General features: G+C 45.5%; 1 protein-coding gene across 1 annotated transcript in view; it reads left to right on the forward strand.

Moving 5' to 3' along the window:
- Pde11a (phosphodiesterase 11A) overlaps positions 1-27064 on the forward strand; it is a 309344-nt gene that overhangs the window by 258025 nt on the left and 24255 nt on the right. The window contains exons 16-19 of the mRNA XM_038336971.1: positions 8107-8184; positions 9788-9851; positions 16533-16607; positions 21795-21878. Coding sequence (XP_038192899.1) covers positions 8107-8184; positions 9788-9851; positions 16533-16607; positions 21795-21878 — 301 coding nt within the window. The remainder of the gene's footprint in view (positions 1-8106; positions 8185-9787; positions 9852-16532; positions 16608-21794; positions 21879-27064) is intronic.

A 27064-nucleotide genomic window follows, 5' to 3' on the forward strand; every position in this document is an offset into this window, starting at 1 on the left:
CACAGCTGTCCAGATGCTTATATTTCGCCAGTTAGAGAACTGGAAGGCGTATTGGAGATGCCAACATCCGCTTCGTCCCCTCTGTTTTGCAGATCAGGAACTGTTGGTTGAACGGTATTGCTTGGGTCACAAAAGGAATTATTGGCAAAATCTGAATCCACACTCCCCATTTCGGGGTGTTTTCCACAGCAACCACATTCTCTCTCTGACAGATGAGTCAAGAAAGAGTTCCATCTGAAGTGTAGCACTTTCTACAGCAACATCCACCCAACTTAGGGAATTGTCAATTACCTCTACCAATTAACTGACTCGGGCTCCCTAAGCTCTTTCCCAAAATGCAGTTGGAGGCAAAGGCCTGCATTCATTTAGTTTAATTTTGAAAATAACACCAAAGGGAAGAACGGGATGAAGAGCTGTGTCCAGGGAGCTCCTGTGAGGCTGTATTCCTTGTTGGCCACCACAACGGTCAGCCGGGCTAGAACCTAAAGGGATCACCTGAAACGCCTCATAGGTTGTATCTCCAAATTGGCCTCCAGCCTCCATCCACATGAGCCTAAATGTGCCCCAAACCTCACAAACTCCTGTGCATTTCCAAGCTTTACGTCCTCAGGGCCTGGAAATTCCCACAACTGCCTTCGGTCCCACCCATGAGGTCCAAGCATGCAGGACATAGGAAGCCCTGCACAGGGCAGCAATGACAGAAGTTATGATATTGGTTGCCCTAGCAACAGCTGGAGAATGGTAGGGCCAAGGGGATACAAGAGGTCCCCTCTGACTGATTCTAGAGGTCTAGTTACCATTTGTTCTTCTGCCCTGACTGCTCGAATCAGACTTCATGGTTGACGCGGGTGTGGTGCCACAAGCCCGTGATCCCAGCACTTAGGAGGCTGGAGTAAAGTGAACTTGAAGCCAGCGGGGCTACATAGAAAAATAAAGTGAAAATAAAAAAAGTTATGGCAGGATTGATCAAACTATAAAGAAAGCCACTCTAGGAAGAAGAATAAAGTCACTCCAGAAATGGTCAAATGGACAGGAAGTGGATCCCACCTTTGGAGAAGGCTTCACAGCTCATCCTTAGGGGCAAGAATCCCTGTCACAATCCAGAAAGGGAAACACGTGAGATACATAGAATTATATAGACACCCAAGCAACCACAATACCTGTGATTTCATTTCCAACGGCTTTGGGTATCCTTGTGCCTGTATGCCTCAAGCAGCCCAGGAAAGGACCCATGGGACTATGGCACAAGAACAAACAGGTGAAATCCTTCCTGTGGACAGTTAGCTTCTCACCCTACTTCTGGGGGTTAATTATTCAGTCTGACCTTTCAAGTCAGGAAAACTCCTCTCTTGCTGATCCATGTTTCAGTAATTGACTTCCTCTGCCTGGTTCCGAGTCCTCCGTCGAATAATTCTCCTCTAATTAAATAGTCTTTTCGCCAGCACAAGCAGAAATTAGATCTGCGTCAGACTTTGAGAGAATCACTCACTTTAACCTTTCTCCGCCTTGGTTTTCTCGTCAGAAATATGAGTTGGGGCGTTTTACCCAGGCCCATTTGCCAGGGGCCCAGTGTGACAGTCAACGGGGATTACCTATAGGAAAGAGCTCTGGTAATTTAACACACTTTATAAAAAAGAAATCATTCAGCCAGAAACTTCATAAAACACACGCCGTAAAAGATGACACTGGCAGGGGCAGAGAGAGGGAGAGAGCTACAGTCGCAAATGTTAAAACTCCAGAGATGTTACTGATGCCCTGCGGTATTTGTACTGTTTCCAGCCAGCAAAGATGAGCTATTGCCTCTTCAGCAATTAGTAATGAAAACAGCAAGTGATACGTCCCCAGTTCTCACAGAGGAGCTAGGCATACACATGACCTGTTTAACTCTAGAAGCAGTCGGAGGAGACAGGTAGTCTTCCGAAAGATAAAGTGTGTTGTTACGTTTTTATTTTGTGTGTGTGTGTGTGTGTGTGTGTCGCACAGGTGCATCTGTGTGGGTGCGTGTGTGCTACGGCACCTGCAAGAAAGTCAGAGAACAACTTGGTGTGGTCTGTTCTCTCTTTCCACGATGTGGGCCTGAGAAATCAAACTCAGATGATCAGGCGTGGCCTCAGCTGCCTTTACTTCCTGAGCCCGTTAGATACAGATAATCTTGTTAACGTCATAGTAGGCATGGGGAAGCTGAGGACTGGAGAGCATCAGTAAATTGTTTCCCATGTTAATTTGGACAAGCAGTTGGATTCCAGACTGATTTAATCCTCCTGCCATTCTCCCTGTCTTTGAGTAACGAAGGGAAACTAAGGCCCAGTCCTCGGAACACGTAGGCACCAGTGACAGCAGTAACTCCGGCCTACATACACTTGGGTTTCAAACACAGGTGCCGGCCCGATACTACTCTACCACCCGGAGGGACTCTATGTCCAGTTAGCAAAATAAGACTAGTAGGTTCTCACCTCTCTAGCCTTAGGTCCTTGGCCGAGTTTACACTACTAGGCGTGAGGTTCCTGCTGTGGAGCAGGCCTTAAATCCAAACAAAGACTCACTGGTTAATTCCATAACGTCCATGCCACTATGGCGTCAATGGGTGCACTTCACCAGGTTGGTCGTTACTGTAGCTCACAGAGCTGATGACTTCCCTCCCTCAGCAGGCCATCCAGCACCTCTGTCACCGTGGGAGCAATGCACCTTTCTCTGTAGCTAATTCTTGGAGCCCTTAAACTCGACATACTGCCCGGCATAACAAGTTCCCAAAATATCAGCATTTCGACTTTGGTTTCCCATATTAACCTATAGGCAGATAGTCTTCTCTCCATCTGACAGACAGGGTTGCTGACTTTCTGTGGCCATGCAACCCAATGCACCCAGTCTTACCCGACAGGGGTGCCTAGGTTTACAGAGGATAATTACCTAGAGCTCCTCACGTATGCGCTGACAGATCTCCGTGACAAATAGTTAAATAATTGCCTCAGATAATTATTTAAACTGGAAATTACTAAACAATTCAGATTTTATGCAGCCACTCAGGTGCCCAGTGCTTTTTTAGATTGGTTCTATAAATTAATCAGATGACTCTCCGGTCTGAAAATTGCCACTTCCTCTTGTGTCCTACCAACACCCTTCATCAGCGAGTATGGGAGATGTCAAAACAAATGGCTTCTGTGCCATTGTCCTTACAAATGGAGGCGGTTAGGAGCATGTCTCAAAAGCATCCAGTGACAGTCTGGACTGAATGATTCTAGATTGTTTAGAATAATAGTTTAACCTTCCTTTGAAAAATTGCAGTAATATCAAGATAAATTATTAAAATATACAGTATGATTTCAACAAATATTGCTACTGCTATTCAGACAGAAATATTCACTCATTAATCATGCAGTGAGTGTTTATTAAGACCCCACTGTGTTCTGCGCTTTCAGCTCCCACAGTTGCCTGTATTCAGCCAGCCACAGGACTGGAAAGAAGAAACTGATGAACAATAAGATGTTAGTGACCAGTGGAGCTTAGCCCATCGCTGTCTCACAAACATTCTTGTATTTTGACAGAGCCTGAGGAGTTATTCCACGAAAACGCTTCCAATGTCAGGGCAGAAGAGCTGCGGTTGGTGGACAGACAAAGGTTTTAGGAGTTCCTGATAGATTTCAAGCTGCCATTAGACAGCTCACAGACTTATCCCCTTTCCAACGACAGGATGGTGGGATAAAAATTGGGAAGTCCCAACCATGATGCTGTCTTTATGCCAGGCATTGTGCTACTCTTTGAGAATATGTAAGCAGGTAAAGTGTGGCTCTTACCCTTAGGGATCCAGATCCCCCCATGGGGATGGACTGCAGTAAGCCCCACCCCCACCTTTGCATTTCTTTGTCGTGTGTTTGTGATTTGGTCGAACTGCTGGGTTCTTGTGTTATCTCATCTTCTGACTTTTCAACGTTTAGAGTAATTATAGTCCTTCAACTTGCTGCGGTATGCCGATTTGCTCATAGTATTGACAGCTCTACAGTATCGACCATGTGATGTCATATGGGATCTTACAGGGCCCAGTGCTAGTGTAAACCGAAGAGAAAATTCACTTAAAAATTAAACATACTCGAGGTGAGGTGGTACACACCTATGACCTCAGAAGGCTAGGACAGGGCAATCTCAGGTCTGAGGCCAGTGTGGGCTGTGTATTGAGACCCCTGACTCAAAAGAAAACAACAAAATAAGCAAACTTTTTCTTTAGTTATAATCACTAAAAATTTCACCCACCTTTTGCTTTTCTAGTCCCCGTTCCAAGGTGTTTTGCCAAAGTCCAGAAATCTTTGCAGGATCCACATTTTAAGAGGTTCATTTTATCTAAAATGTAATGATTGGATTGGTTAATTGACCAATTGATATATGCGTGGTGTGTGTATACCGTGTGTGTGTAAGCAAACGTGTGTGCAGCTGATGTGTGTTTAGGTAGAGGCCACTGGGGATGCCTTATCTCTTGGAGTCACGAGCATCTGTGGGACACCCAGCTGGTTATGTGGGTGATGTCATCTGATTGAGCAGCAAGTGCTCTTAACCACCGAACCGTCACACCAGTCCAGGGGTCTGCGGCTGAGATGAACTGTAGATACAGGGTTTCCTGGGAGAATATCCTGCCGCCCAACCACTCATGCCACTTTCACGACCCCCCTGGTGACTCTGGAGCCGGCATTGTAGGGAAGACCTAATTTTACCTGTCACTGAAGCAACAGAACTTCCTCACCGCCATGGACTTACTGAAGATTCAAAGGCATTCCCTAAATACAATGTTTGTGCATGATATTATACACGTACACATTCTATATTTTGTAAATATATAAATTTACAAAAATCCTGATAAAATGTACACAGACAAGATGATTTCTCATTTTGTAAATGTCTTGAGGATATCCACAAGCCAGGAAGACTCTCAGCTCAGTGACGGATGCCGGATGGGCGATCTCTGGGATTATTTTTGAGGGTGATTTCAGTAGTTCTGTTCGAACGATGCCTTTTTTTTTTTTTTTGAAGACTGCTATTTTTCTGAGTGGCATATATGTCAGTAGAGCAGAATAAAAGCCTAATAAAAACATACCTGATTATAAATGAGATTTTCCAGTAAGTTGCTTTTCACTAGCGAGGGCGCTTGGCATCATCCTTGAGAGCCAAGGTTCCCAATGATCTGCCTGAGAAGTTAACGACATAGTTCCCCGTGACAAAGAAGTCTGGATCCAAGGGTATTATATAGTTTTGTGGGTTTTTAAATATTCATTTTAACAGTCTCTTGTTCCTGGAAGTGTTCCTCTCAAATCATTTCCTACGTGCCACTGACTGTGCCATCTATACGCACAGATACCTATAGATGCTAAAAGGGCCAGCTATAGGGGGATTAAACTCATCCCCCAAATACACAGTGAATTTCCCATGCTGTCTTGTTAGCGTTGTCACAGAGAGAGGGGGCAGAAACACAGCGCCTGCGGCTGTGAATCACCTGACGTGGGACAGCCACAGCCCCCTTTGGAGTCCCCCTTCTCCATCCTGTTGGTCATAGAAGTTTCTGTCAGGATTGGTACTGCCTAGACCCAGCATCCTATGATCTCATCATCTTCTGTGAAGCTTGGCAGCTGAGACTGAGCGTAAACTCACAACACCAAGGGCTACCTGGTCCCAACAAACGGTTAGACCCCAGTTATAGAGACTTCCCTAGACAGTGGAGGGGGAGACTGAGAACTTTTAACTCTCTGGATTTGTATATAACTGCCCTAAGACTGTGGGGAAAATAACTTCACTTTCCTTCATCTTGAATTTCCTCAACTAAGTGAGAGACTTAGAGCCGATTTCTCTCAAATGTTTAAAACCATTCTCATATTCTGTGTGTGTGTGTGGGGGGGGTGGTGGTGTTGAAAACCAAGCCAAGGGTCTCCAACCCAGGGCCTGGTGCATCCTAGACACAGGCTCTATCAGACAGTCCAGCCTCGAGTCCTCAAGTTTAACTTGTAAAAATTATCATCTGCAGGAATATTTTCTTTTATCTTTGGAGGTTATGCCAAAGTTTAGGAGGGCAGAGGAAATGCAGTCTGTCAAGAAATAGTTCCACTTTGGCCATGGAGAAACATTGAATTAATTTGCTACATTTTTTATGTCCTATGAAAAGATCTCTCAGCTCCCTCTTCTATCCACCATCCTTTGGGATAGGAAATGTTCCCTTTCTTCCCAACATGATGGAAGCTAGCTCTGTTCATGTCATTTTAATCCCATGACTGAGTTTGGTTTCAGTGATTCTAAGACTTTCTCACTTGAAGCTCTAACTATTAAACGTTTTATCACTGGAGAATTTGTTCAGATGATGCTACTCAGTTGCACATGGGAGATCTGGGGCTGTTGGCATTTTCATACTTAAGTGGGCGAGGCGGGAATATGCCGTGAAGGTCAGAGGACGACTTGTTAAGAGTCGGTTTTCTCCTTCCACGAAGTAGGGAGGGGGGCTCCAAACCAGTTTGCCAGGCTAGGCAGCAAGTTTTCATTAACTGATGAGCCATCCTGCTGACCAGAGATGGGTGCTTTTGAAAGAGGATTTGAAAGGTGGTGGGAGGGTTAGAGGAAGAATCGAAGGGAACTGGAGATGAATTTTTCTCAAATCGCATTATATGATTGTATGAAATTCTCAAAAAATAAAAGGGGAAATTTTTTGCAGTGATTTAGCCAACTCCACAATGCACCTCCTCTCTGTATCAAAGATGGCACATCCCTTCCGCAGAACTTTTCCTCCACGGTGCTGGACATAGAACCCAGAACTTGTGCATGCCTAGGCCACTCCCACCAGTGAACTATATCCCACGCCCTTTTCTTCTTGGCATTTTTTAAAGAAAAGTTCTCTATAAGTTGCCCAGGGTGACCTTGAACTTGCTACATAACCTAGGGAGGCCTTGAACTCACAGTCCTTCTGCTTCAGCCTCCCACATGGCTGGGTTGAAAGGCCTAGGACACCAGGCCTGGCTTACTATGCTCTTCTTTCATGCAATGCACTGTGCTCTCCAGTTTGTGCCAGTTAGAGTCCAGGCTAGAATATCTGATCGGACTTTTCTTGGGTAAATCTTACACTGTTTTTAAAGATCTAAAGGGGGCCATGAAGCAACATCAAGACAGCTGTGGGCTGAGGTTTGAAAAGACACTTGTCCCAGTCTTTAAAGTACTCTCATTAGTAAATGCCAAGAGGGTGAAAACTTGGGGACTGATCCTTAGAATGCTCATGATGGTCACACTCAGTTCTCTCTCTTTGTCGTGACAAAAATGACAGGTTGTGTAAGGTTTCAAAACAAGGAATGAATTTCCCTATATTCATAACTTTAAGATATGTTTGTCCTTCCCATACATCTGGAGATGTATAGGCATAGGCACGGTGTGTGTGTGTGTGTCTGGGTGTGTGTCTGGGTGTGTGTCAAACACTTATGCATTGTGCTACTTGCTCACACACGCCAGCCGTCTCATTTAAGCCTCATTTAATCCCCCGGTAAGTCTGTGAGTTAGCAAACGAAATACCCAAATTGTTCCTTGGGAAATGGAGGCTCCAAAGGCTTTAGTAACTCCCTGCAGGCAAGTACAGCAAGTAGACAAATGAGCTACAGTTTAGACATGGCTACTGCTTGACCCTGTACCCTATGAACTTAAACACCGAGGTGACGAAATTGTTATTCTTCTGAGCTGGAAAACAAATCTTCATCTTGAATTTACTGCCAGGGAGTTTATCTTGTCTTGAGTTTCCCGTGTGGGGTGATGAGAGAACCTTCTGAAGTCGCCTGCTTTTTGTCTGTCCTTGCCTGCCTCCTCTGACTTCTAGTGTCACAGTAGCTTCACAACACACGGTCTGCACTGTGTTCTGTTTCATGGATCTATACTGTCCTTTGTTGTAAGTACATTTAGAAATGATTGCAGCTTCCTCTTGATGTCTCAACATTTTTAAGTGATTTATTTTGATAGTTCTTTAGCCTCGTGATTTCAAATATTAAGTTACTGAGTTCAGGTGGTCTTATATTTTCTCCACAAATGTGTTTATGTCACTCCACAGACTGAGAAATTTCATTCCAGGGGTTTCTCCCCTTCTTTCATTTGATTTCCCTGCAGGAGGAGAACTGAGTTCTTTGAACTTGTCAGCAAAGGAGACTACGATTGGAGCATCAAAAGCCACCGTGATGTGTTTCGGTAAGAAAAAGCACGCATTAGGGTACACTTTGCATTATTGGACATTTTAACCACGCTTTTTCTGTGTACATTGGAAAAGTCAGATGATCAGCTGAAAAGAACCTAAGTAATTCTCCCAATTTGTCAGAGTAGGCAGCCTCACAGGGACTCTTCCCTGTGCAGTAGACACCTCTGGGGTGTTACCCACGGTCATGCTCCCGGCTTCACTCATAGAACCTAAAATGAGACCCTCAGAGTGTGTGGAGCAGTCTGGTAGCTTCGTGATAAACACAGAATCCTGAACCCTTTATTCTCCTTGAGACTGTTACTTAATCTCTCTGTGCTTTGGTCTGTAAATAAGAATAGGGTCCCTCTCTGAGGCCACAGTGAAGGTTTTGTCAGCCAGCGGTCAGTCCTTTAGCTAGGACAGAAGCAGGGGGAAAGCCAGCACTGCCAAATGCTGCTGCAGAGGATCAGAGCCCAACAACAGACCAAGCTGTCCCCTTCGCACAAGCTTAGCATAGGGGTGTTTGGATAGTGCTCTGGTCCAAGGGGCTGGCTGAGGCTGGTACTGCCCGGCTCGCCGTGAATGACCCATTGTTAGCTGGGACTCTGCCCACTCCAATCCTGCTCCGCCATCTGGGCAGCAGACATGTTTCCAAGACATTGAGATCCAGCAGGGTTTAAAAGTCTAGCTGACAGCAGGACGGCCCTCTGACCTTTCACAACACATTCTTTCTTCCAAAAGCAGCCAGCCAGCCGGTGCACCTCCTGGCTCCATCCTGTGCTGTTTGCTCTCCACCATGCGCTCCTATTGTTAGCTGAAAAACAGCAGAAGGGAGACGAAAGATGCACCTTAGCTTTTGCCCACCCGCCACATCTGATTTGAGTCATCTCCAGTGTTTCCACGGTTCAGTGTGAATCTTAGTTAAATCCACCCCTGGAAAACCTGATTCACGTTTGTTGTGCTTGTGTTTTAATGTACAAGATTAAGGAACGCCTTAGCTGGGTATGGTTTGGTTTGTTGGTTTGTTTGTTTTTTGAGAATGTGAATAGAGCCGTGGCTGCCAGGTAGTAACCCAAGTGACACAGTGTGGCTCCCTCGGGGAAATCTTGGCTCTGTGGAGCTGTAATCATAAAAGAGCACCCTACACAGCGTGTATCTCACCTCTGTGGTGTGAATTTCTGTCCTTTATCGTCAGTGTTAAGTCAGTAAGCTTATTCATCAGCCATGCAGGGTGATGTACTGATCGCCTTGCTTATGGTTAAGCTGGGGGGGTGGCAGGCAGGGAGCCCCCACTGCACATTATTTTCGCCACAGCCTGCTTGCCTGCTTGCCTCAGGTGTAGACAGAGGGCTTCTCCTGCTCTCCTCAATTTGCTGCAGAGGAAACAAAAGGGTGACCGGGAGGAAGTGAGAGGCCTTTGTCTCCCAGGCAGCCACTGCTGCCTGGGAGAGGTGGCTGCCTGGGAGAGGCACAACTGAGCAACATTAAACAACGTGGCCCTTGTGGAGGGAAGATGTGGGCTGACCCCGGTTCCGTGTTATTTATTTATGGATCTAGGGTGAGTTTGTTTAGGAATGCAGCAGAGGAGCGTTCAGGCTGCTCGGTTCTGTTTTTCAGATCAATGTTAATGACAGCCTGTGACCTTGGAGCCGTGACCAAACCGTGGGAGATCTCCAGACAGGCAAGTGGTGATTAATGGCAGAGCTCAGCAGAGGAGAGGCTGAAGGGGGTGGGGGCGCTGAGCACGGAGAACAGCCTTTGCCTAGGTGCTGGCCTGGAATGGAACCACAGCCGGCGAAGTCAGAAGGCCGTCTTACCCCACAATCTTTCTTTCTGTGCTTCCACTGAAGAATGCTATTTCTGGCTGTAAGATTTTTGTAACGTGCTAAATCTGAAGAACCCTTTGACCATCCTGAAGGCAAAAGGTTCATTAAAAAAAAATACTGTTTTTGAATAAGTAATCTTGTGTTAGCAAAAGATCCTGTTTATCACTCATGAAAAAGAAAATAGGAAAAGTGAAATTCTGTTCTGTTTTCAAGTACTAGTTAGGCATCAGAGGGCTCTGTTACCAATGCATGCCGTGTCCCGTTTTAATTTTTATCAAGACTAACAGTTATTTTACAGTTTCTCAAAGTACCCAAGCATTGCATTATTTTTTTTATGCAATGGTAGTTTTGAATATAATAGCTCCCTGGCTGCTTGACTACCAAGATCCTTGTTTACTAAGAGGGGTCAATAGCTCTTTAGGTTTCCTTCCCTTCTTTAACTTAATCTTATTGTATTGTTTTTCTTGAGGCAGGATAACTATATTCTCGAGGCTGCTCTCAAATTCTTTGGCTCAAGTAATGCTCCTGCCTCAGCCTCCTGAGTGCAGGACCAGTCAACAACAAACTCGCTAAGTTTTGTGCGATACCTTTTATGGGGGAGAGAAGGTATATTCATAGAATAATAAATGATTGGTTTGTGTTGTTCCACTTCATGTGTGGTAGGTAGTTAGTACAAAGGCTGAGTAACCACAACACAGAGATATCGTGTCATGATCCCAGGAACCTATAACCATTCCCTGAGAAGAAAAGGACAGCTTTCTGTTTGCAAGAGTAGATGTAAGGATTTGCTGAGGGAGAAGAACCTGGACCATCCAGATGGGTCCCAACTCCCATCACAAATGTCCTTGTTAAAGAGCAGATAAAGCTCGTGATTCAGAAGAGAAGGCAACATGAGAGTCCAACAAATACTGAAGTGATCATGTTTACACCCCAAGAAGTGCTAGCAGCTACCAAACACTGAAAAGACGCAAGGATCAGACGGAGTCTTCAAAAGGACACAGCGCCAACCCCTGGGCTTCTGCCCATCACCCTGATGTAAACCACACCGCCAACCCCTGGGCTTCTGCCCATCACCCTGATGTAAACCACACCGCCAACCCCTGGGCTTCTGCCCATCACCCTGATGTGAACCACACCGCCAACCCCTGGGCTTCTGCCCATCACCCTGATGTAAACCACACCGCCAACCCCTGGGCTTCTGCCCATCACCCTGATGTGAACCACACTGCCAACCCCTGATCTTCTGCCCATCACCCTGATATAAACCACACTGCCAACTCCTGGGCTTCTGCCCATCACCCTGATGTGAACCACACTGCTAACCCCTGATCTTCTGCCCATCACCCTGATGTGAACCCTGACCCCAAGAACTATGTGAGAATAACTTCCTGTTGTCTTAGCCACCGAGTTTGGAGTGAGGTTTTTGGAGTTTTAGGAAATTCATTCACTTCACAAATGGGAAGGATGGGGCTTAGAAAGGATAAGCAGCCCAAGGTCTCCTATAGAGAACAGCTGCTGACCTAGACAGAGACTTGCTCTTCTCCTCTTTGCGCCCTTGAGGGTCACCGCCCTCAGACTAACACAGTACCAGACTAACCATTGAGACCAGAAGTCCTTCACCCATGGACTACTTCCGCGGAAACAGTCATTGGTGACCTTCACCCTGGGAAAGGGACAGTTCCTAAACCAGAAATCTGAATAAAAGACTAGCCAAGATATACAAGCTCACACTAGATGTAACCTCTGAGTTTGAATTCAGAACTTGTTCTTGGAGTGGAGCGACAAGGGGCTGGAGTGTGGACCAGACACCGATGTACAAGATGTAAGACCTCCAGGAAACAGAGGCAGGAGCGCAGGGACAGAAGGAAGACGGCTGAGGGGCTGCGAAAGCCATGGCTGGAACTGGAGAATGGTTAACAGCAGCGGGGAAAGCTGAGATAGTGCAGATTTCTGAGGAGAAAACTTACAAACCAAAACACATAAACCAGATCCCAGCAGATTAGAAGAGCCACACTCTGATTCACAAACGGCCAAGCTTCTCTCCTCAGCCTGGAACCACCTGCACTTTTAAACATCACAGCTTAAACAGGTCTAACCTTTTGACACTACGACATGACAGTGTCGCTTGCAAAACTCATGCCAAGAACCAGGCAGTAAAGGTACAACAACAACAAAAATCTCATGTTCTAAGCGAGTTTACAGTTCTTCGTTGGGCCACACTCGTAGTGACTGGCACATCTGCTCTCATTCTGGACTGAGCTGATGGACCGACAGAGGAGAGTCTGACAGTAGAAATTAAATGCCTTCGGTAATCCACCGGTACAGACTTTTCACATGAGAGTACTCTGCCAGGGGCTACAATCCATGTCTATGCCCAGCCAGACAGAAGTCAGAAACGGTTTTTGAGAATGCATCTAGCACAGTCCGCCCTTAAAATCAGCAGAAATGTCACTCAGAGTCCTTCCAGGCAAAGCATACCCATTCTCTCCCCCAGGGAAGGCAAGTCGGGTGGCCTATCAGTCAGGGCGTCAGGCCCCAGTTTAGAATCTCAAGATGCTATGTGCCATCCCTACCACAGGTCTGGGTGTAACTTAAGGATCTAAATGTGCCTCGAATACAACATCAGACAGCCACCTCCACACACAGAATACCACCACAGCCCTCCCAGTCTGCGAGGGAGGAGATAAAGGACATTCGAAGCCAATGGTCCGTGGCGATCCCGAGCCTTCCAGGCATTCGCTATGAAATCTCCACCAGCAGTAGGCCTGGCTCCCTGTGGGATGCTTCAATCGCTCAGGCTTTCTTTCCACGGCTTTTTAGCTCCAGTAGGAAAATGATTTCCTTCCCGCGATCTCCTGACATTATTTGAAGGCCAGGTAGCTTTCTCGACCTACTTCTCACCTGAAGAAGGCAGCACACTGGCTTCCTAGAGTCACAGACTTGCGGGTTCTTCAGCATGAAAGTGCTCTTCAGCATTCAGCCAACACAAAAACACCGTGGTTCTCCTCTATGTGAACATCGTAGGTTCTTTTTGCTTCCTGGCACAAAATAGGAATAGACGGATGTCATCTGTTTCTCTCTTGTGTCCTCATCTGAGGACCTGAAGTCTCACAGCTTTCATAAGGGAACTATGTAGTTAAATTATTTTCTGAGCAATTTTTTTCTGTTTTTTTAAAAAAAAAATTGCTGGGCCAGATGGCTCATCAAGTAAAGGCGCTTGATGACAGGACTGACGACCTGAGTTCTAGTCCCCAGACCCATAAGGTAGGTGCAAAGAGAAAATCAGCTCCTGCAAGCTGTCCCCTGACCTCCACAGGCAGTGTGGCAAGCACACATGCAGGCGCGCGCACACACACACACACACACATACACACACACACACACAAAAAAAAAATTTTTTAGAAGTCATTTAAATTTATTTTTAAAAAGAATTTGCTGAAAGTCACCTAATTTATTCAGATATTTTATCCATAAGTACGCTGGCCATACCATTAATGAGATTCTTATTTCACAGCTGAGTCTTAATATTTCCATTGAAAGCACACCTTAATTTTAATATTTCTAGTTTGGAATCAAGCAGCAGCTTCAACCCCATTTCCACGAGACTGGATTTTTCTGTCCCCATTCATCCCTCATTATAAACCTGCTAATCCTTTCCGAGCTCTCTTCTAGAATGCCTGGGGAGTAGTCAACAGCTATTATTGTACGCTGTCAGCATTTTGTTTGCCAATCACTTCTCCCAAAATGATACGTTCCTTAGGGATAGTGCTCACTCTTTCAGTGGTAACTGCACAAAGCTGCATGAGAGACTGTCTTCTGTAAGGCCTCCTGTCTGTCTGTCTGTCTGTCTGTCTGTCTGATGCCAGGCCTCCAAGTTGATCTATGTCTTAAGGTCCCCACCCCCACTATGTGGCTCTCGCCTGCCAAGGTGTCTCATGCACAGAATCATGACACCGTGTAAAATGGGGCAGAAGTGCTGGCCACCTGTGATCCCGGCACATGGAGGTGGGGCCAGGGCATCCCCAGAGCAAGCTGGCTAGCTAGACCAGACAGATGTGGCAAGTGTGGGGCCAGCAAGAGGCTTTGCCTCAATAAAGTGGAAAACAAACAAAACACTGGACATCTGCTTCTGGCTTCTACATGTACTTGCACACACGTGCACACACATCCTCACACTCACATGCGCCAACATGCTTAAAATTAAAATGTAAACATATGCATTTGTGCATATATTTATATTAATATGTACATGTAGAGTTTTGTTTTAATTAAGATTAATTTTATGAGCCAGGTGGTGGCGGCGCACGCCTTTAATCCCAGCACTTGGAAATGCAGAGGCAGGCGGATCTCTGTGAGTTCGAGGCCAGCCTGGTCTACAAGAGCTAGTTCCAGGACAGGCTCCAAAGCTACAGAGAAATCCTGTCTCGAAAAACCAAAAAAAAAAAAAATAAATAAAAAGATTTAATTTTATGTTATATGTGTGGGTGTTTCTCCTACCTGTGTATCTGTGTACCATGTGAGGGCATGTCACCCAGAGGCCAGAAAAGGGCTTTGAATCCCCTTGAACTGGAGTTACAGACAGTGGTTAGCAACCCTGTGGGTACTGGGATTCGAACTTCTGTCCTCTGAAAGAGCAGTCTCTCTTAATCACTAAGCCCTTAAAAACGTATTTTGAGATAGAATCTGATACTAGTTCAGGTTGACCTTAAAATCGTGACAATCCCCCTGCCTCAGCTTCTCAAGTGCTAGGATTACAAGCAAGATTCATTTGGAGATTATGTAAATGCATGCTAACTTCCTAGACGTTGGTTTTATTTTTAATAATCCTTCTCAGAATGCATCGAAGCTGTGGTTTTTTCCACTCATCTTTCCTCAGGAACATGACTTGAGGTATATGGGTTTCCTCAGTGGCCCCTCCCACTCCCCCCCCCCACATCCTTCTTTAATGAAACATCCAATCAGGAGCCACTTGATGATCCTGATGGGATTTTTAAGTACAAATAAGCCAGGGCTTCAGGTCAAACTCTGAGGGGAGCAGAGGGACTGGGCAGGGCTGCTCTGGGAGAGGAAGATTAAGAGTTCCCAATAGTACCTTTGTTTTCCAAGGAGTACACAGTATTCCTGCTTGGGGCACCTTGTGTGCATTTATGTTAATGTAAAAGACACACAGTTTCGCTGTGGGAAGATAGTTCAGAGGTTAAGAGCACTGGCTGCTCTCTTCCCTTCCAGAGGACCTGAGTTCAATTCCCAGCGACCACATGGTGGCTCATAACCGTCTGTAATGAGATCCGGTGCCCTCTTCTGGTAGAACACTGTACACACAATAATATCAACATCAAAAAAGATACAACTTCAGAGGCAACTGAGAGAGGGAGGGTCCTGGAACCTGGTTAATGAGACTAAAGGAGACTGTTTCTCCTTTAAAAGCCAGGTCACAGGGGGGAAAGAGTCCAGAGAGGTGAAATCAAAGGTAGGACTGAGGCTGGAGAGGGGAGAACCCACAACAAAGGGGACATGGGCAGGTTTCTGAGTCACTTTCTATTACTTCCATGTAGCTGAATTCTTGAATATGACCCAGGCTTCTTACCAGAAATATAAGAAATCTGACCTCACCGGATATTTGCATTTTTAAATATTGCTTCTCTTGTTTTAATTGTGGTTATATAGGTACACATTTGAGTTTGATGTTGTCTTTAAATTTTATTATCCATCTCTTCAGGTACATATAAATAATCATTTTTCATAAAGCTTGGACCGTATGCACATCAAGTGTGCACTCTACCCCAGGCCTCTTTTCCCTGTTTGAGACCTGTTCTCACTAAATTCCATAGGGTATTTTTGAGCTCACTGTAACCAGGCAGACGCTGCCTCAGAATCTCGAGTAGCCATGATTATAGACCCAGGACACCAGATCTGATTTAGGAAAATCATCTTGATTCCATGTACCTGACCAAATTAAACTATCTCGCTTTTATAGGGCATAAGATTCTTCTCTTCTGTGAGAGCATTAAAATGGAGAAAAAACAGTTTGGGGGTTCTAGGCTAGCACTCCCCCCACCAAGTCTTCCAATATACTACAATCCCGGTGAGTTCAAGAGACTCGCTAGCTGCACACCTTAGTGTCCTCAGAAATACCCACTTGACATTTGTCTGTTCTATCAGCTCTCTTTCTATAATGATCCTGAGAACCACAGATGCCTTTAAAATGTGTCTCCGGATCATCCACTGTCGCGGGTGAATGTAGGGGGCGGGGTTGCAGGTGCCTGCGATTGGGGATGGAGCATTGCATTATGGGTACAGTGGAGCGGAAGTTGTGCAGTCAGTTAGCGTTTGGTTCTTACATGCCAGTGCAAGCCGAGAATTAAGCGAATAACAGTTGGGGCCTACCGTAAATTAGTGCTTTCAGTACAGATGCAGACAGCCCGAAGGCCAGGCTCTTCGAAATAAGAACATTTCCTTGCACGTAAGCCAGAAATCACTTCCGAGTCTCATGGTGTCCTACACTACAAACATCTTAAAATGCTTCTGTGTTTCAGGTGGCTGAACTCGTAACCAGCGAGTTCTTTGAACAAGGAGATCGGGAGAGGTCGGAACTCAAGCTCACCCCCTCGGTAAGCCGGTCCTTTCACCGTCACGGTAGCTCCAAACCACGGCTTGAAATGGGAAAGTCTGAGAAGGGGTTTGGAGAAGTCCCGAAAGCTTAGGACTTTAACTAAGCAAGAATGGTAGCCACTATGATCCCAGGTTTCTGACTGAGACTGCTGAACGAGCATTTCCAGGCACCCACAGCGGGACAAAGAAGCAGGCGCAAGGGACAGCATGCAGGGCAGGTCGGAACATCACAGCGCCAGCGCGGGCATGTCATGCATGCCCACTTTAGAACAGAAATAACAGCCTAGAGTTAAAGTCAAGCTGTCCAACCTCAAGGAGCAAGCTGGCTCTTATTTTTCAGTTCCAAACTTTCAAACTCCCCAAAGCAAATCATTTCAAACCGTTTTCTTTTCTTTGTTTTCAAACTGAAACGTGGGGAATCCAGGTTGTGGGGTGGTCAGCATGCTATTTCTGTTGGATTACCTCATACAATCCTTATTTGAGAATGCTGATCATAATCTGGGGATGCCTTTCCTGCCCCTCAAGATAAAGAAGTTTACGTCACCACCCTGGGAGGGGAGCAGCCTCTTCAGTCCAAGTGAGCAGCTGCAAACAGCCTCCCTGGTCACTCCAAGAGTGAGCGAAGTATTCTAAAGCCTACCAGGCAGCACACAGTAGGCTTACAGAAGCACAAAGTGGGTGTCAGTTGTCAAGAAGGTCTCTTTGAGGTTCCGATCCACCAAGTCTCAAAGGTTTGGAACTGTCAGTAAGATCTTTGCATTTTCACACACCTGCTAGCCAAACACCAGAGAAGGCGGTGGGACCCTTTTCCATCGTGAACAGCTTCGCTTGGTTCAAATCCCAGCCGCAGTCTTGCTGAGGCTGACGACTCAGCTAGTTGCTTACCTGTAAAAGGCCAGAGGACCACGCATGTTGACATACAGAGGGGCGATCTTAGTTTTCAAGGCAATGTGTACTTATAGGGGGATCAAAATACCCTTTATTCTTTCTGGTGGTCATATCAAATTTGGTTTTGGAAAGAAAAGTATTAGTTGAGGATACATAGAGTTCATTTGTAAAACCTGTAACCCAAATTCCTCCAAGCTACATATCCACATTAAAATAAAAGGTTTTCCTCCCTGCAAAGCCCGTTTGGAGGCATGCTCTGTAGAGTCTACAATGCAGCAGCACAGACTGCACATTCATTACATGAAGAGGGAAGAAAGGTAAATCACAGGCTCAGCTAAGGCCTTCTCTGAAGACGTAGATGAAACTGGTTTCATGGTGGATATATAGCTGTAAATGGTCCTCTCTCTTCTCAAAAGGTTACTTAATACAGCTGTCTCCTCAGGAGAGTCTGGCTTCTGAGGCAGGACTTTCCCTCACTGACCCATCTTCAGAAATGTCTGTAAAGCTGACACTTGCTCTCCTCCCTACCCTTTGACGCTTAGGAAGCACCCCTAGGGTTCCATTGGCCAAAGATCATCACAGTAACTTCCTGAGAGCACCCTGAAGCTGGGCCACAGGCAGAGGGGTCGCCTTAGAAGCAGTGAGCTGATGGATAATGTGGGCTTGAACACCCACATGTGTCAAGCACAAAGCTCAACACGGTGTATCCAGAAACTAGGGGACACCATCTTCCCTGTCTTCAGGGACCCTAGGACCTTGTCAGCTGGGGGGAAATATCAAGGGCTAAAAAGTCATGAGTGCTCAACTGTAAGGTGCCAAGCACTGTAGAAGGGAAACACAGGACAGAGGAGCGTTCTGCTCTCTCTTACCACATCAAATCCTGATTCAAGACGTGATAATCCAGCCAGGTGGTGATGGCACATGCCTTTAATCCCAACACTCAGGAGGCAGAGACAGGTGAATCTCTGTGAGTTCGAGGTCAGTCTGGGCTATAAGAGCTAGTTCCAGGATAGGCTCCAAAGCTTCAGAGAAACCCTGTCTCGAAAAACAAACAAAAAAAAAAGAGGAGGAGAAGAAGAAGAGGAGGAGGAGGAGAAGGAGGAGATAATCCAGAAATAAACCCTTACAAATATGGTCAGCTGATTACAACATGACTTTCAAGATGATTTGGTGGGTGAAATAAGCTTTTCAGCAAATAGTCCATGGCTAAGTGGCTAGTCACAAGTAAAAGGAATTGAGGTTCTGGTGCTTTCTTTTAGCGTACGTACCCAAAAGTGAACTCATATTATTAAACAGATCTAGCTAAAACAGCTAGAGCTGTCTAAAAGATAAGACAATGAAAACTCTTTGAAGAAGAGTCTTTTTTAAAAACTTTTTTTAAAAAAACTTTTTTAAAAACTCTTTGAAGAAGGTCTAGATCTTTCTGAGTTTGATTCAGCTATGGTGTTTTTTGTTTGGTTGCTTAGTTGGTTGCTTTTTTTGGTTTTTTGGTTATTTTGTTGTTGTTGTTTTGTGTGCTTTTATTTTGGTTTTTTTGTTGTTTGTTTGTTTTTCATAATATGGTTTCTCTGTGGCTTTGCTGCCTGTCCTGGAGTCCTGGAACTAGCTCTTGTAAACCAGGCTGACCTCAAACTCACAGAGATCCGCCTGCCTCTGCCTCCTGAGTGCTGGGATTAAAGACGTGCACCACCACCACCCAGCTCCAGCTATGGTATGTTAGATATGATAGCAGAAAGTCAAGAGACAAAAGATAAAATGGCCAGAGATGTTAGCGTGTATCTTACCAAAATCAAATAGGACTTTATCAGAACTTAAAATATGTCTGCGCCAAAGGATGCTATAAGGAAAACAAAGAGGCAACGCACAGAATAAGAGGAATTATTTACAAACTGTGCATCTGACATGGGCCTCATACTTAGAACATTAGAATAACTCTTATAACAAGGAGACAATGCAGATGAAGATTGGAAAGGGGCATCTACCCAAGCATATCACTTCTGAACATACCCATGAACGGGCACATAGGCAACAAAGATACAAATGCAGACTGCGGTCACAGTGAGGCGCCACCTCACACACAGGACTATTACTAAAAAGACAGACGATACCAGCCCTGTAAGTTTCCAGAGAAGCCAGGAGATGCAGGAAGGAATGCAAACTAGTGCAACTACTTTGAATATCAAGTCTGGAATCCTCAAAAAGTTAGACCTAGGGCTGGCGAGAAGGTTCAGCAAGCAAAGCACTTGCTGTCCAAGCCTGGCAAGCCGAGTGGAATCCCAGATCCCACAGTAAAAGGAGAGAACCTACTCCCTACAGCTGTCCTCTGGCCTCCACCTGCCTGTCACGGTATCGTCATCCTCAATGTGAAAAACAAGATCTAATATAATAAACTTAGCATGGAGTTGCCATGTAACCCATTCACTTCTAGGTTAATTCCCAAAGGAAATTAAAAAAAAAAAACAAAACAAAACACCCATACAAAAACTTGCGCACAGCTGTTCACCCCAGCTTTACTCCTAGCACCCAAAAAGTGGGAACAACGCAAATGCCTGTCAACTGATGAATTAATAAACAAAAGTTCATAGATCTCTGCATTGAAATATAATGCGGCAAAAATGAGTGAATAAAGTGCTGGCACTTGCCTCGATAGACCTTGAATATCACGCTACATGAAAGAACCCAGTCCTAAAAGGCCACGCCCGTATGACTCCATTTAAATGAACTAAATAAATAGCTCAGGTAGAAAAGGAACTATAGAGAAAATAGACTGCTGTGGTTGGGGCGTGGTCCCGCGTCCTGAGGTTTCCTGTGCTGCAGCTCAATCCCCAGTGTGAGTACTGAGAAAGTCCATCCCGCTCTGGTGGGGAGAGGTGTGGTCTTTGGAGGTTGTAGGGACTAGAGAAGTTCTTGAGTGGGGAGCCCCGTGATCACATCATAGATTATAGATTATAGAAAGGGGAGAGGCACCGGAAGACATAAATGTGTGCCCCTTGTCTCGTGCCTTACGGTGTCCTGAGACTCTCAGAGCTTTCAGTAAGAAGGCCACCAACAGACGCAGGCCCTCCAGCTCCAGAACCGTGAGCCAAACAAACCTTTTTCTTTAGCAAGTCGCTCCCAGTCTCGGGTGTTTTGTTATAAAGGCACAACACATATAAACGCACAGACATTTTTGAAGGGACATTTCTTGAAGCAAGCTTTATTTCAGAAGAACTCTCACTTTCTCCAGTACATTCCACAGTCTTCTCTGAATTCCAGGCATCTCTTGGAAAAGATGTGCAGGGTCTATGGAATTCAGTGGCATTCTGCCTACTGTAGGTAGAGATCGTTTCCTCCGATTTGGTACCTAGCGTTGTCTACCACACCCACTCCCTCTGTGGCTCGTCAGTCTGAAGGATGCAGCCTTTCCAACATCTCAGGACTAAGGATGAGGCTTGGACTTGCCCTTATGACTGCCGTAGAGTAGACACCACATTTTACCTCGCCTTTCAATGAGGCAAGACAAATTCTAACTAGGCAATGCTCTCTTCCTGATCAGCGGGCAGAAGGTAACATCATAGGCCCCTTACTTTTTAAGAACATAAGGAAAGACATTCTCCCTGGAGTTGAGTTGACTGTTTAGTAAAGGAATTCATTTTAACCCTCTAATTCCTGTTGGCCAAAGTCTTCCCAATAGAAATAAATCACTCTGGCTTTTTAGAAATACGCAAAAATTATATCAATCATAATAATGTCATAAAACTTAGAGGCTGGGCTAAAGAAAGGATGAATGCCTGCCCCCACCACCCATCATCCAAAGCAAGTTCTTAGTACCCTACTAATAGCAGACTGTTACTAGAAAACACGTGATTACCGCACCAGCGCTCAACCCTTAAAATCTCATAAAATAATTTATGTTTCATAAGAGGGGGAAAAAGAAAAGAAACCCTGCTGCTAAGGCTCGTTTCCAATCTCAGGCATCTTCTCACCGCGGAAGTAAAAACCTGCATTATTTTTGTGGCAAAAAGATGTATCTCTTTTCCCTTGACTTCACCCAGTTCCCAGTGACCTGCTGACTTGATTTAGTAACCATTACCTGTACCTGCAGACAGCTTTTGGCCCCGAAGAGCTAAACGCCATAAAGTTCAAACAAATTCACTTGCAAATCTCATCTTAGGAGATCTGTGAAAATACTTTATTTCTCATCGTAGAGAGAGGGAGAGAGGCTGGTGATTGTGAAATACCCAGCTGATGACATCTGACGCGCCATTTGAAAAGCAACAGTGGGTAAAGGCGAGGCTCCTGCTTCTTCTCTCTTCTAGGCTATTTTTGACCGGAACAGGAAAGACGAACTGCCTCGGTTGCAGCTGGAGTGGATTGACAGCATCTGCATGCCTTTGTATCAGGTACTGCCGGCTTGTGAGTGTCTGTGTGTCCTGCCCGAGGCGACAGAGAGCACGGGTAAGGTTTTCAGAAACGTTCGAAGTGGGAGACGCTTGCAGGGTACAAACCAAGAACTGGTGCTTCTTCGAAGATGGGGACCTCAGGTCTCCACCGCTTTGTAAAATGTAATCACGGCCTCACCTTCCTTGTCTGTAAACCAGGGATTATAATATTTCGTTTCTGCGTTCACCAAATGGTGCTGCCATGAAACTCAAGGATGTGGCCATAGTCAACACCATCTCTGCAGAACACAGCTCAGAGGCCTAGTAACTAAGGAAACTCCCATACACATTAAAGTATTGAAGGCTTAGAGAAATCTAGTACGAGAAAAGAATACTTAGCCTTAATTAACCCTGAATTTCTCAAATATAAATTTATTTTGCTTTTAATTTTTATTGGTAGCATGTGAAACACAGGATTTCATCAAACGGGCCTTTCTACTCTGACCCCAGGGTCTGGACCACTGGGTTTTGTATGGGAAGCATCTTCCATCTTTAAAATCCGCCTTCGTCTTTAAGCAAACGTAACTGTGCCAAGCCGTGAATCCTGAGCGGTGCCACTAATGAGTTCTTGCTTCTCTGCCTGGTGCAGAGCCTGCCTGGGGCAAGGAGACATGTGTCAGCTTCGAAGGGCTCACATTCCGCTTTTGGAGCTCTGAGCAGGGCCCGCATCCGTTTGCACTAACAGTTTCGTGGACATGGGTTTTTAATTCTATGGCTAAGCATTTGCTTTCATCTGTACACCCCCCGACGAGTTCTTTACCCCCGACCTAGCTCAATCCGTCTGAGCCACGTTCCTAACTTCCAAGTGAGATGCACGCAGGGAAAGCTAAGCCTCTTTAGTGTCTCATTCCCTGCTACTCCATTAAAGACCCAGGATGGCTTTTTAAGGACGTCACAACCATTGAGTCCCAGGCTTACCCACCACTTCATTTTCAGTACTCTTATGAGCTACAGAGACCTGTCACAGTCCCCTGAAAACAAACAAATTAGAATAGTGTCTTCAGGACCGAAATGTAATTCTAATAACCACAAATGATAAAAGTAAATTCACTTGTTGTTTCATATGAACCATTAAATGCCCAGTATCATAAAATCAACCAGATACAGTTTTAAGATAATCTAAAATCAATTGTTATAGTTACAAATGACTATAATATTCTCTCATCTTATAATGAAAGATTGGACAAGAAACATTGAGAATGATGTAGTTTATTATAAAGAGGATCCTAACACTCTTTTCTTCCTGTCTGCTCCCCCACCCTTGACACAGAATAAGCAGGCTCCCACGTAGAGTCCACGGGTGCTGGTCAGGTACCTTTTGCTTTGCTGAGTTTCCCTTGGTTGCCCATATGGAATTATGGTTTAGTGTTACTCAGTGCCCCATGCATAGGTTTTAATGGGATGGATACGTTACTCTTTTAACTGATAAATTTCTTTCTGGAAGGAAGTAAAGTTCAATTAACTTCACGTGCTGCTAAGGGTCTGCAGCGGCTTCCATCCAAGTCTGTTGTTTCGGTTCTGATCCCCAGCTCTTTGGGTTTATCCTGTATTTGCTACTAGGTACTTTGGGATCTTTGGGTTAAAAAGGAAGCTACTTGAAGCTAAACAGAAAAGATAGTGTTGACGATTTAGAGAACAGTATTTCCACTGTGCATCACGCAGCATCCCGATTTTTTTTCCTTACTCATCTCTGAGGTTAGGCACACCTGCTGTTTCAGGACATGGAACACACAGACCCAGTGACGCACCTACACCTTAATTTGTGTCCTTCTGCACCTCAGCCTTTGCTCTCGTGTGGAGGCTTCCCAACGGCCTGGCTCTCCTTCTGACTTTTCTCTCTGTGAAAAGCCACGTCACCCTGAAGGAGCAGGTGGAGAAAGTTGCTCATAAAGCTGATCCTCAATGTTCACCGCTGTTGTCTCTCATGAGCGGGCAATGAAAAGCTTGCTCTCTATTGGTTTCTTATCACCGCCATTGCTTTTATTGCACAATTTCTGCTATGAATTCTTTGTAAGGCTTTGAAACCGACTGAGCCATCAAACTGCAAGTGCAGCCAGCACCGAAAGAGCCCCTCACAGCATCCCTGTCGAGTTCTATCTTACACGTCGTGCAGTGGACAATCTCACGCTAACTGATGCTGCCCCCAAAATGAAATGGAATCGGTCACTGGGAGGGAACTGCAGCTATTGGGAAGACAACAGTCTTAAGGAAATAGCCAGAAAAGTCACTAAAATGACACTGGATCCTTAGGCAAAGTGTTGGGACAAGTAGGGCTGCTGCAGAAAGGCCATTGGGGTTTTGAACATAGACATGCAAAAATGGGGTTCTGAGAGGGCAGGCGACAAATGAGGCGGTACACAGCTGGCCGAGGTTCCCGTGGTGCATGGGCTGGAGGGACATTGTCTGAAACACAAAACAGAAGAATCCAGCGTCGTCTTGCTGAGACGGCTGGGGACATGGCAAAGGGGCAAAGCTTAGTAATCACAAGACACACAATAGACATCCCCTCTAATGGCAAAATCACAGGCTCCAAGACAGCAGGCGTGGATGGCAAGAGAGTCGTGTAGAGCCCAAGCAGGGAGATTGTGTTGGCTAGGATGAGATGGTCCTTTGGGAGGAGCGCGGAGTGATGGAGGCTGGAGAGGCTGGAGACTGCTCTGTATAAGGCTAGGATGGCAGGGAGTTGGAGGAGGGCGGCCATGCAGCGGGGCAGGAGATATAAGTACGGTTGAAGAGGAGCTGCTTTGCTCCATGGACTTTACTGGGTAAATCGGTTTTACTCTGTGACTTTCAAAGGATTCTTCTTGTTAAACTTCCTAGTTGATGGAGCACTTCCTAGTGGTGCCTCTGGTTGTTGACTTCGGATTCCCTCCAAGCAAAGGGGAACAAGTGTCGTTGCTCACACAGGTGCCCAAAGAGGCCTCAGTGGGGACCCACACCAGAGCATTCTGATGCCCATTCGTTGGAAAAAAAATCCAAACTTTTGTCTACCAGACAGTGTTAATCCCCAGGCAATCCGTAACTATGTGGAAGAAAAACAGGGAGGAATTCTCACGCTAAAATCTATTCATGAGACAGCTACTCAAGTAATAAAATATAGGAAATGATAGGGCCAAAGTGGCTGACAGAAAATACATGAAATCATATAGAGTTTGGGTGGTTGATTAATTATCTAACTATTTCTATCTGGAATGAGGAGCAGCCTCTTGTGACACTGCTTTCGCTCTTACTGCACGCCAGGTGGGAGGGCACAGTGGGAACCAGCCCCAGATTCCTCACGGTTACATAAGGAGACATGACATATGTTTATCTTTTAAATCTTAGGGTTCCAAACTTTTGGAAAGAAGACAAAGAGAGGGTGGGGGAGAGAAAGCATCCAAACAGGCAGAAGTCATGATTTATCTGTGACAGCATTTTAATCAGGAAGCATATAGGAGGCCCAGAGCAGGCGGGGGAGCATCAAAGCGTGTTCCCCAGGAGAAGCAGAAAGCCCTGGTTAGTTAGCGCTGGCGTAGCAGGATGTCTTGGAGGAATACATTGACATCTGATTCCAGAGCTTTCTGCTGTCTTTACACCCTGCTGGGGAGCCATTAGCCTGCTGCTCAACATCTTTGGATTTTAAAAAAAAAAGTAAGAAAAAAGAAGGGGAAAAAAGACACTATCAAAGTTTGGAGTCACTGCTGAGGCAGCCTTAGGGATAAACAGAACCCTCCTGTCTCATTCTGAGCTGCTGTTCACAGGAGCAAACTAAGTTTTTGCCCCTTATTTTTGTTCTCAACTCGAACCTCAGCATACCTAAGAATGGCAATGATGCACAGAGACATGATAAATCTGTTCGTTCAAAACTGACAGTTTTTCAAGGTAATCAGATTTTCATCCTCTCTCCAAACTGGCTTTTGAGTTGGGGGATGGATTCCTTCACTGACACTGCAAAGGGGTTACCCTGGAATTGAATCCCTAGCACCTTGTAAACCAGCTCTGGCCATGCACAACTAGAATCCTGTAACTAGAATCCTATAGTCCCGCAGTAGGGAGATGGAGGCGGGAGGACCAGAGTTTAAGGACAGCCTCTGCCTTACAGTGAGTTGAGGGCCAGTGGAGGATGCGTGAGACCTTGTGACAGAGGCTCCACACCAGACAAGAAACTTGGAATCTTTCTTTCATTTATGTATTTATTTTAACTTTGGCTGTGATGATCGTCTTGGAACATACTGTCCTACTGGCACAGCTCTCTAAGGAAAATCAGAAGAGATTTCTTCAAAATACATTTGAGGAATGGAAAAATGGGTCAGCAGTTAAGAGCACTGTCTGCTCTCTCAGAAGACCTGGGTTCAATTCCCAGCACCCACGTGGTGGCTCACAACCATCTTTAACTCCGGTTCCAAGGGAGTCAACACCCTCTTCTGATCTTCAAGGGAACCAGGCACTCACAAGGACACACACACACACACACACACAAGCAACACACCCCTTGTACAAATTAGGGACAAAAGCAACTTGGGGAGGTGTGTTTCAGTTTATAGTTCCACATTCCCAGACCATTGCTGCGGGAAGTCAGGACAGGAACTCAAGGGGGGCAGGAACCTGGAGGTAGGAATTGATGCGGAGGTCACGGGGAACGCTGCTTACTGGCTTGGTTCTTGTGCCTCGCTCACCCTGCCTTCTCATAAGATCCAGGACCACCAGCTCAGGGATAGCAACATCCAGAGTAATCTGGACCCTTCCACATCACCATCAACCAGAAAAATGCACCGCAATCTGGCCCAGAGATGAGGACATATTTTTCAACTGAGTTCCCTCTTCCCAAACGACTCCAGCCTGTATGAAGGTGACATAAAGCTAGCCAGCACACCCATACACATAAAATAATTTTTTTAAATAATAAAATATACTATAATATACTTGAAATTGTAGAGGCTGCAAGTTAGGAACTAATAAACTAGAAAAGAGGTTATAAAAGGCAGCCTCTCTAGATACTGGAAAGTGTGTAAAAAACGACTCGGTGCACCCCGATGGTTCATGACTCATGTAGTATTCTTTTTTTAAGAAAGAAACTAATGAGCTGCAGGGTGACTGGTCAGAGCAAAAACTTGTCCTTTAAGCATGCAAAGGCTGGATGTGGGAAGAGAGAGCACTTCCGTGAGATG

The sequence above is a fragment of the Arvicola amphibius genome, chromosome 7 (genome assembly GCF_903992535.2).
Source record: "Arvicola amphibius chromosome 7, mArvAmp1.2, whole genome shotgun sequence".
Lineage (NCBI taxonomy): Eukaryota > Metazoa > Chordata > Mammalia > Rodentia > Cricetidae > Arvicola > Arvicola amphibius.